The sequence below is a fragment of the Pogona vitticeps genome, chromosome ZW-PAR (assembly GCF_051106095.1).
Source record: "Pogona vitticeps strain Pit_001003342236 chromosome ZW-PAR, PviZW2.1, whole genome shotgun sequence".
NCBI lineage: Eukaryota > Metazoa > Chordata > Lepidosauria > Squamata > Agamidae > Pogona > Pogona vitticeps.
In genome coordinates this window covers 5,295,502-5,310,693 of record NC_135800.1, presented here as the reverse complement: position 1 = coordinate 5,310,693, position 15,192 = coordinate 5,295,502, and the positions used below count along the sequence as shown (strand labels likewise).

Sequence of the window (15,192 nt, the reverse complement as noted above, 5' to 3'; positions counted from 1 at the left end):
AGAGGTCAGGCCGTTATGGAGCCGGAAGTGTAGATAAACCTCGTTTTATTCTGGGCTCCCCTTTGGGCGGCGGAAAAGGGAGGCCGCGGAGGATGCTGGGGAATGAGGGGGGCGTGGCTTAGGCCAGACCTGCGCGGACGGTTCCGAGGCTCTTTTCGCGCGCCTTTGGAAAGGAGCCGCCGCCGAAGCGCTGCGGGCCCGGTAAGCGGGGAGGCCTCCCGGCCGGAGGGGGAGAAGCAGGGGGAGGAAAAAGAGGAAGGCGCTCTGCGCATGCCCAGAGGAGGCGCTCTGCACATACCCAAAGGCGCTCTGCACGTGCCCAGAGGAAGGCGCTCTGCACATGCCCAGAGGGAGGCGCTCTGCACACGCCCAGAGGAGGCACTCTGCACATGCCCAGAGGAAGGCGCCCTGCACATACCCAGAGGAAGGCGCTCTGCGCATGCCCAGAGGAAGGCGCTCTGCACATGCCCCGAGGCTCCCTCCACCCCTCAAAGTTCCCCCTTCCCCAGCCTTGGGGTGAAGTTAAAGGGAGGCAATCCCGAGAGCCCCCCCCAATTCCAAAAGCAGAGATTTGGGGCAGCGCCCCCCTTTTTTTTGGTCTGGCCCTCAAGCCTCCCATGGGGTGGGTCAGGGGTCCCCCAACTTTGAGCCTCTTGGGACTACAACCCCCAGAAATCTTGGCCAGCAGATGGTGGGCAGTGAAGGCTTCTGGGAGTTGTAGTCCAAGAACATCTGGAGGCCCAAGGGTTGGGGACCACTGCCATAGGGAATGTGGGGAGGAGGTGCACAGCTTTGATCGGTGGTTGATTGACCCCCCTTCTCCTCTCCAGCTGCCCGCCATGGCCGAACGCCCAGAAGACCTAAACCTGCCCAACGCGGTCATCACCCGCATCATCAAGGAAGCGGTGAGTAAAAAAAAGATATGGGGGTGGTGGTGGGGGAGCTTGGGGGGGGTCATCCTTACCCGCCTGTGAGCTGAGGAGGTGGTGGGCTTCCAGGGGGTGACGTCCCTCTCTCTCTCTTCACCGCAGCTTCCTGACGGAGTGAACATTTCCAAAGAAGCCCGGAGCGCCGTCTCACGAGCCGCTAGCGTTTTTGTGCTCTACGCCACATCCTGGTGAGTGTGTCCAGCGGCTTCGGTGGTTCCAGGCAACGTGGGTGGGTTTGTGGGTCGGTCGGCTTTCCTGGGGTAGAGTTTTTGTGCTGTGAATCCATCAGGATCTCCGTCTCACAGGGGGTGACGGGTAAGTTGCTTTTCCGTTATTGTCGTGTGTGGCTGCATCTGTTGCCCAGAGCTTTGCTACTAGTTGGGCAGGATAAAAGTAGAAATAAACAAATACATTAATATATAATACTAATGCAACTTTTTTTTAAAAAAATCTGTGTTTCCTAAAAATAGCAATGAGAGTGAGGACAACTGGTTGGGGACAGCCTGGCTGAATTCCCTTGTTTCCATTCAGATCATTGGCAATTTTAAGAAGGTGTTTTTAGAACTCATACCTTTTCAGGGGGAGGGGAATGTAGAAAAGGAAAATGACCATCGACGCAGACAATTTTTATGTTGCTTTCTTATACTTCTCTCTGTCTCCTTAATTAGCGCTAATAATTTTGCAATGAAGGGAAAAAGGAAAACCCTGAACGCTGGAGATGTCCTGTCAGCCATGGAGGAAATGGAGTTTCAAAGATTTATAACACCGTTAAAAGAATCCTTAGAAGGTAACATCTTAGCGTCTTATGATGAGAGATGCTGCAGATTAATTTGCTTTTGTGTGTTCCCCTTGGCAAGAAGATAATCCAGCAGTGACTCAGCCTTCACAGTCACACACACACACCCTTTTTTTCTTTTTGGTGGGGATGTGCCCAGAGTGTGGCCGGGACAAGAAGACCTTTTGGGGCAGCATCTGCCATATACCAGCAGTGACTGGTGCACCAGGCAGCAGGTCTCCTTGGGCTTCAGATTGGTAGCAGAAGAGAGGCAAAGCTTGTATTTCTTAAACCAGAAAGACAGCAAAAAGCTCTTTGATTACCAGTCCTGGCAATGCTCAAGGCCAGACAGGGAGGAAGTTACAGGGATGGCAGGCAGGACATCGCCAGTCCATAGGGAGCCCCTTGACTGCTGCTCCAGAGGGCCGACCCACCCAATATACCAAGAATATACCAAGAGCAGCATTTTTGAGAACCTGCATCTGACTCTGGTTTTGGTGTGTCCTCCTTTTTCCCCCCAGCTTACAGGCAAGAGCAGAAAGGCAAAAGGGGAGGCGCAGAGCTTAAGAAGAAAGACCAAGACAAGAAAGAGGACTCGGAAGACTCTGAGAAGAACCGGGAGGAGGAGAACAATGAGGAGGAGGAGGAGGAAAGGATGGAGGAGGAGGAGCAAAATGAGGAGGAAGAGGAGGAGGAGGTGGATAGCTGAGCCCACCCGGGGCAGCTTGCCCTGCCTCGGTTTCCTTCGGGTGGGAAGGAAGCGCGCCCCTTGCAGCCGCTGGTTCCTGCGGTCCAAGTGACTTAAAGGGCACCTCATTGAAGAAGCAACAGGCAGCCACTGCTGCGCGGAGCCGGACCCATTCCTCACCCACCTGTCCCGGACTGGAACAAACCCTCTGTGCAAAGGAATCCATTTCTGAACAGAAAGGGACTTGGGTGGTTCATTAAATGTAGAATGGCATTTGGGGGAGGGACGGGGAAGCCTCAAGGCCGAACCAGCTGAGTTTGGTGTAAATATATATATTTTTAATGGCTAATTTCTACTGTTGGCTTTGCCTGGTTTGGTTCCGAGACACGCTGTGAAATGAAGCGGTGATCAGGCAGGGCTTGGGCAAAATCAGAGAGGGGGGAGGTCACTCCTTTTTGTTTTCTCCTCCCTCACACCCCAACAACAAACACCCCCATTCCCTTCTCTCTGATCTGAGGATGCTGTTTTGGTTTTGCTCCAAGCTCCTGTTTTCCCACGGCTCTGGTGATCTCTCTGCGGGTCAGGACGTAGAGCGACTCAGCTTCTGTCGGCTCTTTTCTCCGCTGTTTTCTCTCTTGGTTTGACAGAACTCCATTAAAGATAACATTGCAAAGTTGTTCCTGGACTGGGCTGGTTTATTCTCCGCTGGGCAGGGTGTCGCTTGGATTTGAGCAGTCTTTCTCCAGTAAAGCCGGCGACAGAAGCTCCGGGAGTGCCCACCTCCCTGCCCCACTTCTCTTGCATTTTGGAAGGATGATGGAGGATGTTCCCCTTGCCCTTCTTGCTATACCAGCCTGTGAGGATTCTTGCTCTTTTCCCTGGAGAGTTTGAGAAGTTTCTTAGAGAGTCCCAGAAAGAAAAGCCACCCCTGTATTCATTGATTCAGCCTTTCCTGGCAGGGAATCTGGGTCCTCCACAGCCATAGAGTTGTGATGGAAGGAAAGACCTAGTCGCCTTTCTAGCTCCACTCCTTATTTCCGGGCGGCCTTAACCCCTGACGTCCTGAAGGCGGAAGCGAGGCTTGCGCTTCTCCAAGGAAGCAGGGGGCGGGGGCATGCAAATGAGGGGGCGGGGCTCCAGGGAAAGGGGACTCCCTCCAGCGCGGGGATTCCGGCGGGACGGACGCGCAGCGGAGGCGGTGAGCCGGGGTTGGGGAGGGGGCGGGGGGGCGCCTTTTCGGGCAGGTTTTTCCCGCCCCTCCCCGGGGGCTCCGGGCTGATCTCCGCTGGGCTGGCCCCCAAGCGGCTCCTTCTGCCCCTGTGCCCCCCCCACCCTGGGGACCCCTATGGGGCAGCCCCTGGTGCTTCCCACGGGTGGGGAGGGGAGCCTGATCCCCCACCCCAGCGCCCCCCCCGGGAGCCACGAGGTCCCCTTTGATCCTGGGCCGCCGCCTGGCTCTTGAGAAACACCCGGCCTCGGAGGAACAAGGGCGAAGCGTCCTCTACGGGGCATCGGTCGAGCCTCCACGGTCAGGAGCAGTCTACCTGTGTCGTGGGAAGCTGCTGTCTTTTCTCCTCCTCCCCTCCCGCCCCCCCCCCAAGGCAGGGCCCGGATTGCAGGCACCCCGACCCAGCACACACTCCCTCCCCAGTCCTTCCTCCGCCTCTCTTGCTGCTGCTTCCGGAATCCCAGCCGGGGAGGGTGTGGGGGGAGCGGAGGAGGTCCGGATCGGGGCCAGCCAGCTAGGCCGCCGGGGGGGGGGAGTTTTTCCGCTGGAGGTGCTGCTGCAGTGGGGTCCCCTTTTCCCCCAGGGGCGCCCGGTCTCCTCCTTTCCAGCATGGGGAAAGATCAAGCCCCTTCCTGCCCCACATCTCCCCCCCCCTTTGCTTTCCAGCAAGGGCAGTGCCTTCCTTCTGGAAACCAGAGAGGCCAAGGTTGTGGGGGGCGGGGGGGGAGAGGGAATCAGCCCTTCCTCCTTGTGCCTGACTCGGGGTGCATGCACTCCGCACATGGTTGAGAGATCTCTGTTTGTCTGTGTGCAAAGCCCCCAGCCCTGAGTTCAGATTATGCCCCCTGGTCCTCCAGCCTGGGCCATTGCAGAGGGTGCTCCCAGCCCCATAAGTAGGGCTGGGGGGGAGCCTGCTTTCTTTCCCCCACCCCCGTGCTATGTGTCCTCAGCTGCAAGGGGGGAGGGACAAGGGAGACCCAGGGCGTCTCAGAAGCCGTGCAGGGGAGAGTTTCCCAGAAGCCGGACCCGAGGGCGAGGCGGGCGCGTGTCAAGGCAGACGCTCTTCCCCCATGCCCAGGTCTCTGCCTTGAAGCCTCGGCCCCCGCAGCCCCCTCGCTCTCCGGCGCAAGAAACCCAACCATGCAGCCCGAGGCCCTTTTGCACAGCGGCTACTTCCACCCCGTCCTCCGCGCCTGGCAGGCCACGGCCGCTGCCTTGGACGCCAGCCACCTCATCTACCCCATCTTCATTACGTGAGTCTCGGGTGGACTTTGGGCCGCGCCGGCACCCTCCTGGCGCTCCCGGCTGGCCTGTGGAGGGGGTGGGAGAGAGGGGAAGATCCGACCCTCCATCCTTTCCCATCCTGTGGATGCCACCGCACACCCTCTCCTGACGAAGGAGCGCTGGCAAGGGGTGGCAAGGCTTTTTTATTCCTGCCCGCCTTTACTTTTCCCTCCCCCCTCCCTTAAATCTTCCAGGGACACCCCCGATGCGGTGGAGCCCATCGCCAGCCTGCCTGGTCAAGCCCGGTAAGTGGGCGCATCGGTCCTACCCGGACCCGCCTCTCCCACCCAGACCCGGGTGGCAAGTCTTCTGACTGGCACGGCATCCTCCCTAAGCCTGGAAGGGCTCTTTCTGCTTCCCTGCCTGTCAAGATGTGTCAGGGCTTGAACAGGCAGATGCCTGCATGCCAGCCGGGCGCCCTCTGCCCCTGGGCTGCCCCCCCCCCGAGGCCGATCAAGCCTCCTTCCATGGTTTCCCTGCGGCTTCCATTCCTCCTTTGACCGGGCAAAGCCCTGGTTTTGGTGCCCCCTTGCCCGGCGGGTGGGATTTTCATTTCTCCAGCCCGAGAGAAGGGGAGGAAGCCGCCTCTCCTCTGGTGCCATGGCATTGGCACAGCCCCCTACTTGCTCTGCAGCCTAAGGGGAGCTGCATGTCTCTACCTTCCTGGCCCCACGTGAAGGTTTTATCCTAAAGGCAAAAAAACGGTTTCGTTCAGCGGACAGCAGCCATTGAGGGGAAAGAGGCGGGTCCACCCCTGGCAGACAATGCCGACGATGGGAGGGAAGGGCGGTGAGCGCCTTATCCTTTGGCCTATTCTCCTCCTCCTCTGAGGCCTGCCAGATAAAGGCTTCCTCCCGAGGAGAGCCGGCTCCGCTGATAAGCTTTGATAGGAGGTCTTGTTGCCTTGCGATAGAGGTTTTTCTGCTGGCGGCTTCTCGGGAGGGAGAGAGATAAGGCTCCCTCCGAGCTCCCGGCCGGCCCACTCATTGGGGTAGTGGAGAAGGTGGGTGGGCTGGCACAGCCCCACTCCGTCCCTGGAGCGCCAACGCCTTCCTGTTGGATGGGTCCTGAAGTCGTTGATCCAGCCCCCATTTCAACCGCGTGGCTTCTTATTAAGTCCGTGGGCTTGGTGTTCAAGGTTGGGGGCAATTCTTAGTGACCCCATACCCCGTTCTTTTGCTCATGGATCTCCCCGCCCCCCCCCAGGTATGGCGTCAAGAAGCTGGAGGAGCTGCTCCGCCCGCTGGTGGCCGACGGGCTGAAGTGCGTGCTGATTTTTGGGGTCCCCAGCAAGGCCGTCAAGGTGGGGAAACTGGGGGGGTTTCAGCTGCCACCTAGAGCAGTTTCTGCCCACAACGTGTGGGCTTCGTCGCTGAGTTCCCGTCTTGGGCCTCGGCGGCTTTAGCTGGGCTACCACGTGGTCGGTTCCTTTCTGTCCCGCCTCGCAGGACGAGTGTGGCTCGGCGGCGGACGCCGAAGACACGCCCGTGATCCAGGCCGTCCGAACCATCCGTTCTTTGTTCCCCGAGCTGCTGATCGCCTGCGACGTTTGCCTTTGCCCGTACACCTCGCACGGACACTGCGGTAAGAGCCGCGAGGCAGAGCTGCCGGGCCTGTGCCAGCGTTTGGCGCCAGTCCTGCTGTCAGATCCTCCTCGTGATGCCCGCAGCCTTCTCTAGCATCAAGAGGAAGCTCAGGGGCAGCAAAGGGCCATGCCCTCTTTTACACCCTAGAGGTTAATGTCCTAAATAAATTAAATAAGCCAATCAACCGGTCCAGTTCCTCCCTGGAAATCCTGGTGGAACGTGGTGGCGCCAGATGCTTCCCACGTACGGGACGGGCGAATGGTGTGCTTCCGTTCTTTCCCCGCTGGTGTGAAAAGGGGGGAACCGGCCCTTGGCAGAGAGGACCTCCCTCCGTGGGTGGCCGTCAGCGGCTCGCGTGGGTCGACCTTCGTGCCTCGCTTTTTTCAGGTATCCTTCGGCAGGATGGCACCCTCCAGAATGAGGCCAGTTGCCGGAGGCTGGCGGAGGTGGCCCTGGCGTATGCCAAGGCAGGTGAGGTGTGAACCGTGCGGTGTGCCCCCCACCCACCCATCCGGTGTCCTATTCAAAGAAGAAATGGATGTGGCCGGGGGATGCTGGCCCTCTTCCCGTCCTAAGACGTGGGAAGCCCTAGGGCTGGGCAGCAGCCTATGAACTGGGTAGAAGAATACGTCCTTTTCTCTGGCCGACTGGGGAACTCTCTGCCACCAGAAGGGCTGAATTGAGGTGGCCTTAAGACCAGATTAAATGGATGGGACGAGGGTGAGAGGCCAGCTGTGCCTGCAAAGCCTGGCTCTGAGCCTCTGCCTAGGGCAAAAAGGGGTCGGTCAGCAGAGATGCGTCCTGGGCGTCCATCTGTGCCCGGGTGCCGGGCGGGCGGACCTGGGAATGGACCGAGCCGGCTGTGGGGCTGCTCCGCGGCTGCTCGGGGGAGGCGAGCTCAGACGGCCCCCAGCTCTGCCCCACCACGAGAGGAGACCGCTTACACCTTCTCCCCCCCCCCCCCCCAGGATGCCACATCGTGGCCCCCTCGGACATGATGGACGGCCGCATCCGGGCCATCAAGGAGGCGCTGGTCTCCAACGACTTGGGCAACAAGGTGGGTCTTGGCGCCGTGGGGCAAAAGGGCTGCTGCCTCCCCGCGGGAGACCCAGGCCTGGCAACCTCTCCGTCAGCACGTCGTGGGGCATGCAGGAATCAACCAAGTTCTCGGAGGGCACTGGGGTTTCCCTCTCCCGGCCGGGACCTCGGATACACTTTTGCGCGTCCTGCTGTGGCCACTGGGTGTCCGGCTCCGACATTACCCTGGTGATGGGCTTCCTTTTGCCTCCTCTGGGGGGTGGTTAGGATGCTGCCGGGCCGTCCTTGGCAGGCCCGAGAGAGGGAGGGAGGACACTCACCCCCCCCCCCGAGGCCTGGCACCGTCTCGCATCTCTGTTGTGTCTGCAGGTTTCGGTCCTGAGCTACAGCGCTAAGTTTGCGTCCTGCTTCTACGGGCCTTTCAGGTGTGTGTGTTGTTGTTTCTGGACTTTTGGGGCAAGGCAGGTGGGCTCGTGGAAGGCAGGAGTGTCTCCAAGTCTGGGCTTCACCCAAAGGCCCCGGCCAGTAGCCCATCAGTCCATTAGCCATTCGAGAGGGCTCCTTGGAGGAGTTGATGTCTCAAGGGATGTAAAGAAGATCACCGTGGGTATCCCAGACGGCGCTCTCCCCTCCCCGGGGGGGGGTGGTCCTGCGCAAGAGGTGAACCCAGGGGAGGGAATGGGCTGGTGGGGGGTGGGTGGATTATCTCAAGGCGAGACTGACCCTCCCGGTCCTGCCCTCCACAGAGACGCGGCCCAGTCGAAGCCCGCTTTTGGAGACCGGCGGTGCTACCAACTCCCCCCAGGATCCAGGGGCTTGGCGCTGCGGGCGGTGGTAAGCAGGAACCGCCTGGACCGGACTCCGTTGGGAAGGGGTTCCTGTTTTTCCCCGGCGGCCCTCTTAGGAGATGGCTGTGGGAGAGCGACGGGGGGCATTTGCTTCGGCACCCAGCAGGGGAGAGCCCGGTGGCGGGACCGCCCGGTGGCCCAGAAACCAAGATCCTCTTAGAGGCATTAGTGCGTCTGGGGCCGAGGGATTACCGCTGAGCCTGTGACTAAGGGTCGCTGCCTGCCCTCCGGTGGGTCCCAGGGCAGCTTTCCTGCTTCGCTGGCTTCGATCCGGCTCTTTCGGGGACATCCTCAGTGAGGGGGAAAGCAGGCTGTCCTTGATGTTTTTGTTGGGAGCCCGGCTGGCAGAGCGCACGCCGCTCCCCTTTGGAGTTTCCTCGTGCAGCGGGGGGGGGGGAATCGGCCCCTGGGATGCCCGGAGGGAGGCTGAGATGCTGGTACTGAGCGCACATCGCCCAGCGGGAAAGAAGGAGGCTGTCGGCGGCTTTGATGGGTGTCAACAGCTCCTGGATCAAAAGGGCCGTCGTGTTGGATGGGGTATTTGTATATGCCGATTGAGCCCATCCGTAAACGTCTCCCCTCAGTCCTGGAGGGCTGGTCTGCTTAGGGGCCCCCCGGGATGGAGTGGGTGCTGGCCGCACGGCACTTTCCCTCCTCATGGGCTGGGCGTTCCTCTGCCTCGCAGGACCGGGACGTGCGCGAGGGAGCCGACCTGCTGATGGTGAAGCCCGGGATGCCGTACCTGGACCTCGTGCGGGAAGTGAAGGACAGAGTAAGCCCACCTGAATGCGGGGCAGATGGGGGAGTCCCCAGCTTTCCTGCTGTTTCACCTCCAAGTCACATATGTGTGTATGTGTCTGTGGTTTTTTTTTCTCCCCCCCTTCCCAGCATCCTAATCATCCTCTGGCCGTCTACCACGTCTCCGGGGAGTTTGCCATGTTGTGGCATGGAGCGCAAGCCGGAGCCTTTGACCTGAAGGCAGTGGTCCTGGAGGCCATGGCCGGGTTCAGGCGAGCAGGTGAGACAGGGAAGGGGGCGGCGCGGAGGGAAGGAGGGGGGAGCATGGGTTGCAAAGACCCCATGAGCCCGGTGCCGTGGATGGACCAAGGAGGCCCCCCCAAACGCTTGCTCACGTCTCTGGTACTGAAGCAAAACTCTTGATACACCGTCAGCCCGATATTTCCTGTGTGGTTTCATAAAATAACAAGAGTTGGAAGGGGCTTCTTAAGGCCATCCAGTCCAACCCCCCTGCTCAAGGCAGGAATCCAAATCGAAGCAGATTGGACAGACGGGTGGTCCATTTTTCTCTTGAAAGCCTCCAGCGTTGGAGCGCTTCCCCGCCTCCCCCTGAGTTAATGGGTTCCATTATCGTACCGCTGTAACAGTTAAGAAGGTTTTTTTTTTCTGGATCCTGGGTCAGAATCTGGCTTGAGCCTCTTATTGTGTGTCCTGCACTCGGTGAACAGATCCTGCCCCATCCTCTTGAAAGACAGCCTTTCCAGTCTTTAAAAAATGCTTATTTCCCCTCAAGCTTCCTTGCTCAAGGCGAAACGCGACCAGTTCTTGCAGTCTTGCTTGCTTTCTAGTACTTTTCCCAGGGCAATCGTATTGTCAAATACAGTGGTGCCCCGCTTGACGACAATAATCCGTTCCAGGAAAATCGCTGTTAAGTGAAATCGTCAAGCGAAATAAAAAACCCAATTGGAATGCATTGAAAACCGGCTAATGCGTTCCAACGGGAAAATACCTCATCGTCCAGCGAAGATCGCTCATAGAGAACTGCCAATCAGCTGTTTGAAATCGCTGTCTTCCAAAACAGGGATCTAGAAAGCAGCCATTTTGCAAAGGAAGGGAAGCCATTTTGCGGAACCGGAAAAATCATCGTTTAGCAAACAGTGCGCGAAGCAGGCTCCTAATCAACGTAATGCGAAAAAAACCCATTGGAACCATCATTTTGCGATCACAACAGCGATCACAAAAACTAATCGTCAAGCGATTTTGTCGTCTACCAGGGTCATCGTCAAGCAGGGCACCACTGTATGTAAATCAAAAAAAGGCTCAGGATTGTGTGGCCAATAAAAAAAATCCACCTGCTCAGACGTGGGTGTGAAATCCAAAAGTGGAAGAGAGAGGAGAAGAGAGGGCCTCTAAAGGACCCCAAATGGTGTCAAGAAGCCCCTTTTCGCGGGGAGAACGCACGAGAATCAACACGAAAAGAGCTGGGGAAACATAAGTGGATTGGCAGGCGTTCAACTTTTTAAAAGGAAACTTTGCTGGGTGTTTGTTTTGTTTTGATTTCTTCAATAAATATTTTCTCTCGCAGGGGCCGATATCATCATCACGTACTACGTGCCGCAGCTCCTGCAGTGGCTGAAGGGTGACCGGGCGTAAGCCCCCCCCATCCTTTAGGAGCCAGGAGAGGTGGTCAAAGAAGCCGGGATAACCCTAACAGCCTCCGTCTGCACGCATGGATTTCAAGGGCCCCCCAATAAACTCCCCCCCCGGTGACGCTTAACGCCGATTGGGTTCCTTAATCAGGAACGCACGGCTTCCGACAGCCTCGGGCAAAAAAAGAGAAATTATTAACTGCCCTGCCCTCCAGAGAGCCATTCTGCGCTAAGGCTGGGTTGTAAATTAACCAGAATGGTTTATGCAAGAGAAAACACTCGATTTGGGTGAAAGTTTTTTTAAAAAGTTTTTCTTTAAAAAAACTAGTTTTTTTTAAAAAAAAAACTTTTTTAAAGGATTCCATTCTTCTACCCACCCACCCCCACGTCGCCGCCCTTATCCATCGTAGCCATTTTATTGACGAGAGCCATTCTGCGGACCGCCTCTCCGAGCAGCCCGGATGCCAAAGAGGGGAGCGTTTCCTGAAAAGATGCTAGGTATATATATATATTTTAACCACGTCAGATAAATATTTTTTTTCCAAATGCTGAAATATTTTTAAAAGCTTAGAGAACAACCCTGCCCCGAGAAAGGGGGGGGGGAAATATACTTTTTAAAAAGCAGCTTTGGTGCCTTTTTCGAAAAGCAGGGTTTGGGGTGCAAGGGGGGGATCCTCCAGGCTTTGACGGGAACGTGGAGGGTACAAATCTTGTGTGTTACTTTTCAGAAAAGAGCTGAAGAAGGCCAATAAAAATATCTTGTATACTCCAAAGAACTTCTGATTTTGTGCAAAATGGGCAAATATTTGGGCTGCAGGTGGATTTGGGGGGTCGTCTTTCAGGCCTGGTGGGGGGGTATGCTGAGGGTGGAGTAGGGGAGGGGAAGCCGGTCCGCCTTTTTATGGAGCAGGAAGCAAAATCTCCTGTTTGGACCGATTGCAAAAATCCAAGCTGGACCGCCACGTGGCCGCGAAGGTGCACCGGACGGATTTCTGGCTGCCGATTTAAAAAAGGAATAAAATGAGTTTGCTGGGCTGGGGAGGGAAAGCCGGTCTGCCTTTTTATGGAGCAGAAAGGGGAAGAAAAATTCCCTGTTTGAAGCGATTGCAAAAATCCAAGCTGGACCAGCACGTGGCTGCAAAGCTGCACCGGACGAATTTCTGGCTGCTGATTTAAAAAAGGAATAAAATGAGCTTGCTGGGCCGGGGAGGGAAAGATGGTTCGCCTTTTTATGGAGCAGGAAGAAAAATCCCCTGTTTGGAGCGATTGCAAAAATCCAAGCTGGACCAGCACGTGGCCGTGAAGATGCACCGGACGGATTTCTGGCTGACGATTTAAAAAAGTAATAAGTGAGCTTGCTTGCTTGCTTATTTATTGATACGGCGCCTTTCTCCTTGAAAAGCACCCTCCAAAACGCCCCAGCTGGGGCGATCAAGCCCCCCCCCCCTTTGCATTCAGACGAGCGGAGAAGCCCCGGGGAAGCCGCAACTCCTGGCAGAACCCGGGCAAGGGCGGAAGTGAAGCCGGTGCGCCCGGCGCCGCGCATGCGCACTCGAGCCCGGTCCTGACGGCGGCTTCGCTTTGCTATCCGTGCGGCTTCCAATCTCTCCCGCCCCGAGAGCGGTTCTCACTTGCGGTAAGGGCTTGGGCCAAGATCCCGACTCGCGAGTCGGCGTTGCACCTGTTCCCACGCTTCTCTGCAAGGAAAAAAAGGGGGCCCTTCTGGGCGGGAGCCTTACACCCTTGGTAGCACTCTGTGCGCGCTCAGAGGCACCCGTTCTTGCAAAAGTTTGGGGGCATTTAATAGAAGGCATGCAATAAAAGGGGGCGTATGGAATGGGGGGGGGACAGAGCCGCCCTCCTTCCCCTGCCCCCCCCCTACAATCTCCCTTATGGGGATCAGGATCCTTTTAAAATCTGCCACGCCTGGGGGGGGGGACGGATCCTTTCCCTTAACTTCCCCTTTCGTTGCTTCTTCCTGGCATTTCAAGAGTTTTCTTGGATTGAGCACCCTTGGGCATTTTGTTGCAGAACAAGCTTTTAAAGAGGTAAATAAATGCAATTTTTAAAAATTGCATTTTTTAAAATTGCATTTAAATGCCCTTTAGTCACCCCATCCTTAACCAGCTTCCTAAATGAAATTTATATTTGAATTTAATCTCTCTCATATCATCCTCAAGGATTGCAGGCCCCCCACGATCGAGCAGCCTGCTTGGCCACCAGCTAGGGCGAGGGTTTTTTTTGAGATATTTTCCAAATCCTGGCTCTCGCGTCACAGTGACCAACACCAGCAGACCAACTGGTTGGGCCGGTCTATTGAGCAACATCATCACGCTAGGAAAGCTGGAAATTGCTGCCCAAACTGGAATGGCTGCCTTTTTTTTTCCGGCTGAGCCGCCAAACAGGAGCCATTCACCTGCAGGATCCTGGCAACGCATGCCGCAGGTGGATCTCTTCCAGGGAATGGAAAAAAGGTCGATCCCCCTTTTTCCGCGGGTGGGGGAAAGGGTTGAGGACAAAGTTGACTTTGCTCCTGGTGAAAAAAATTAAAAGATTTTGCATGAAGGCGAATGGGATGGAAAGTACACCGAAAAAATTAATGCAGTGGTGCCTCGCTAGATGATGATAATCTGTTCCACTGAAATCGCTGTTTAGCACAATCATCGTCTAGCGAAAAGCATTTCCCCGTTGGAATGCATTGAAACCTGTTTAATGTGTTCCAATGGGGAAGAATCGTCGTTGTCTAGCGAAGATCGGCCATAGGAAAGCCGCTTTGCGAACCGCCGATCAGCTGTTTAAATCGCTGTCTTGCGAAGCTTAGGTCCTGAAAGCACCTGTTTTGCAAGCGCGGAGGGAGCTCTCAAAATCGTCGTCTAGCGAAAATCGGTTTGCGAAGCAGGGACCAAACATTGTCCAGCGAAATTCCCCCATAGGAATCACTGTTTTGCGAATCACTGTACCGATCGCAAAAAAGCCAGTTTCTAGCAAAAAAAACGTCATGCGGGGTAACTGTCTAGCGAGGCACCGCTGTGCTTTGCCCCCTCGAGTCAGGGAATGAGACCTAGTTTATTTTCTTCCTTCTGTGTCGTCTTTCCAGGCCGACGGAGATTCGCTGATTTACTCCTCGGGATGCAGAGGCTGAAGCTTCGGCTGCTGACGTGGGACGTGAAGGACACGCTCCTTCGCCTCCGCGTCTCGGTGGGGCAGAGCTACGCGGGTCACGCCCAGGCCCACGGCCTCCAGGTCTCGGCTGAAACCGTGGACCGCGCTTTCCGAGAAGCCTACCGGGCTCAAAGCCAGCGTTTCCCGAACTACGGGCTGAAGAGCGGCCTCACCTCCCAGCGGTGGTGGATGGAGGTGGTCTCGGAAACCTTCCGGCTTTCGGGCCTCCGGGACGAAGCTCTCCTCCGGCCGTTGGTGGAGAAGCTGTACTGGGATTACAGCACTGGCCACAACTGGGAGCTGCTCCCGGGGGTCCGGGAGACGCTGGAGGGTTGCCGAGCCCTGGGCATCCCCATGGGGGTGGTCTCCAACTTTGACCGCAGGCTGCCGGACCTCCTTTCTCAGTGCGACCTCCGAGAGCACTTCCAGTTCGTCTTGACCTCGGAGGAAGCTGGCTTCGCCAAGCCCGACCGGCGCATCTTTCTGGAGGCCCTCCGGATCGCCGGGGTGGCCCCCAACCTCGCAGCCCACGTGGGGGACGATTACGAGAACGACTATGTGGCTTCCAGGGCCGTGGGGATGCACGGATTCCTCTTGGAGGCCCCTCAGCAGCCGGGCAAGAGGGAGGCCGAGGTGCCACGTGCCCATCTCCTGCCATCGCTCCCACATCTGCTGTCTCTTGTAGAGCAAGGCTAAGAGGAGCACGGCGCATGTGCGCCCACGTGTGTGTTTGTGAGTTCTGAATCCTGAATCCAAAGTTTGTTCTAGTCTAGCCAAATCCGGGCTTTCCATATGGGGAACCTCGTTTTTGGGGGGTCTGGCGTGGGGCCCACAAATCAAAGCCAATTTCTCCTGGGAAGTTTTTCCCTCCCCTGTTTTTCTTGGAAATTAAAAAAACAACGACCCTTCCTGGTTAATGCACAAACTCATTCATGGTCACGATGGTGACCGTTCGGACCATCGTCCGGCGAAGCCGCCACTCACATAGCGTGAGAGGACAAAAGGGGAATTCAGCACTGCTTTCCTTCTCAGCGCGAAGACACAGCGGCACTGATGAGGTCGGGGAACCAGAGGGATCACCCCAATGGCAAAAGGGGGGCCTCTCTGCCCCATCCAGGCACCTCCCTTTCTGCCACGTTCGTGGCCAGTTTGAAACGTGGGGACGATTTCACCGAACTGGCAAAACCCTCCTCTTCTGGACTGCCTTTGCAGGTGGACAGATAACGTGCTTTGGGGAGAAAATAAAAATAAAACCTTCTGGACAATC

The 15,192-nt window shown here is 56.9% G+C and overlaps 3 protein-coding genes across 3 annotated transcripts; all 3 read left to right on the top strand.

Annotated features, from left to right (window-relative positions):
* The first annotated feature begins 20 nt into the window (after positions 1–20).
* On the top strand, positions 21–3,068 carry POLE3 (DNA polymerase epsilon 3, accessory subunit). The gene is made up of 5 exons (XM_020809128.3): positions 21–201; positions 831–905; positions 1,032–1,117; positions 1,598–1,716; positions 2,226–3,068. Exons 1-5 carry the CDS (start codon positions 103–105, stop codon positions 2,411–2,413), a joined length of 567 nt encoding a protein of 188 aa, XP_020664787.3. The 5' UTR covers positions 21–102; the 3' UTR covers positions 2,414–3,068.
* Positions 3,069–3,495: 427 nt separating this feature from the next.
* On the top strand, positions 3,496–11,539 carry ALAD (aminolevulinate dehydratase). Its single transcript, XM_072985046.2, has 12 exons — positions 3,496–3,590; positions 4,699–4,873; positions 5,099–5,149; positions 6,111–6,207; positions 6,353–6,488; positions 6,878–6,961; positions 7,459–7,547; positions 7,898–7,953; positions 8,275–8,362; positions 9,062–9,148; positions 9,265–9,394; positions 10,700–11,539. The coding sequence occupies exons 2-12, from the start codon at positions 4,761–4,763 to the stop codon at positions 10,765–10,767; spliced, it is 999 nt and encodes a 332-aa protein (XP_072841147.2). The 5' UTR covers positions 3,496–3,590; positions 4,699–4,760; the 3' UTR covers positions 10,768–11,539.
* Positions 11,540–12,240: 701 nt separating this feature from the next.
* HDHD3 (haloacid dehalogenase like hydrolase domain containing 3) lies at positions 12,241–15,190 on the top strand. The gene is made up of 2 exons (XM_072985047.2): positions 12,241–12,399; positions 13,861–15,190. Exon 2 carries the CDS (start codon positions 13,893–13,895, stop codon positions 14,619–14,621), a length of 729 nt encoding a protein of 242 aa, XP_072841148.2. The 5' UTR covers positions 12,241–12,399; positions 13,861–13,892; the 3' UTR covers positions 14,622–15,190.
* Positions 15,191–15,192: the final 2 nt, after the last annotated feature.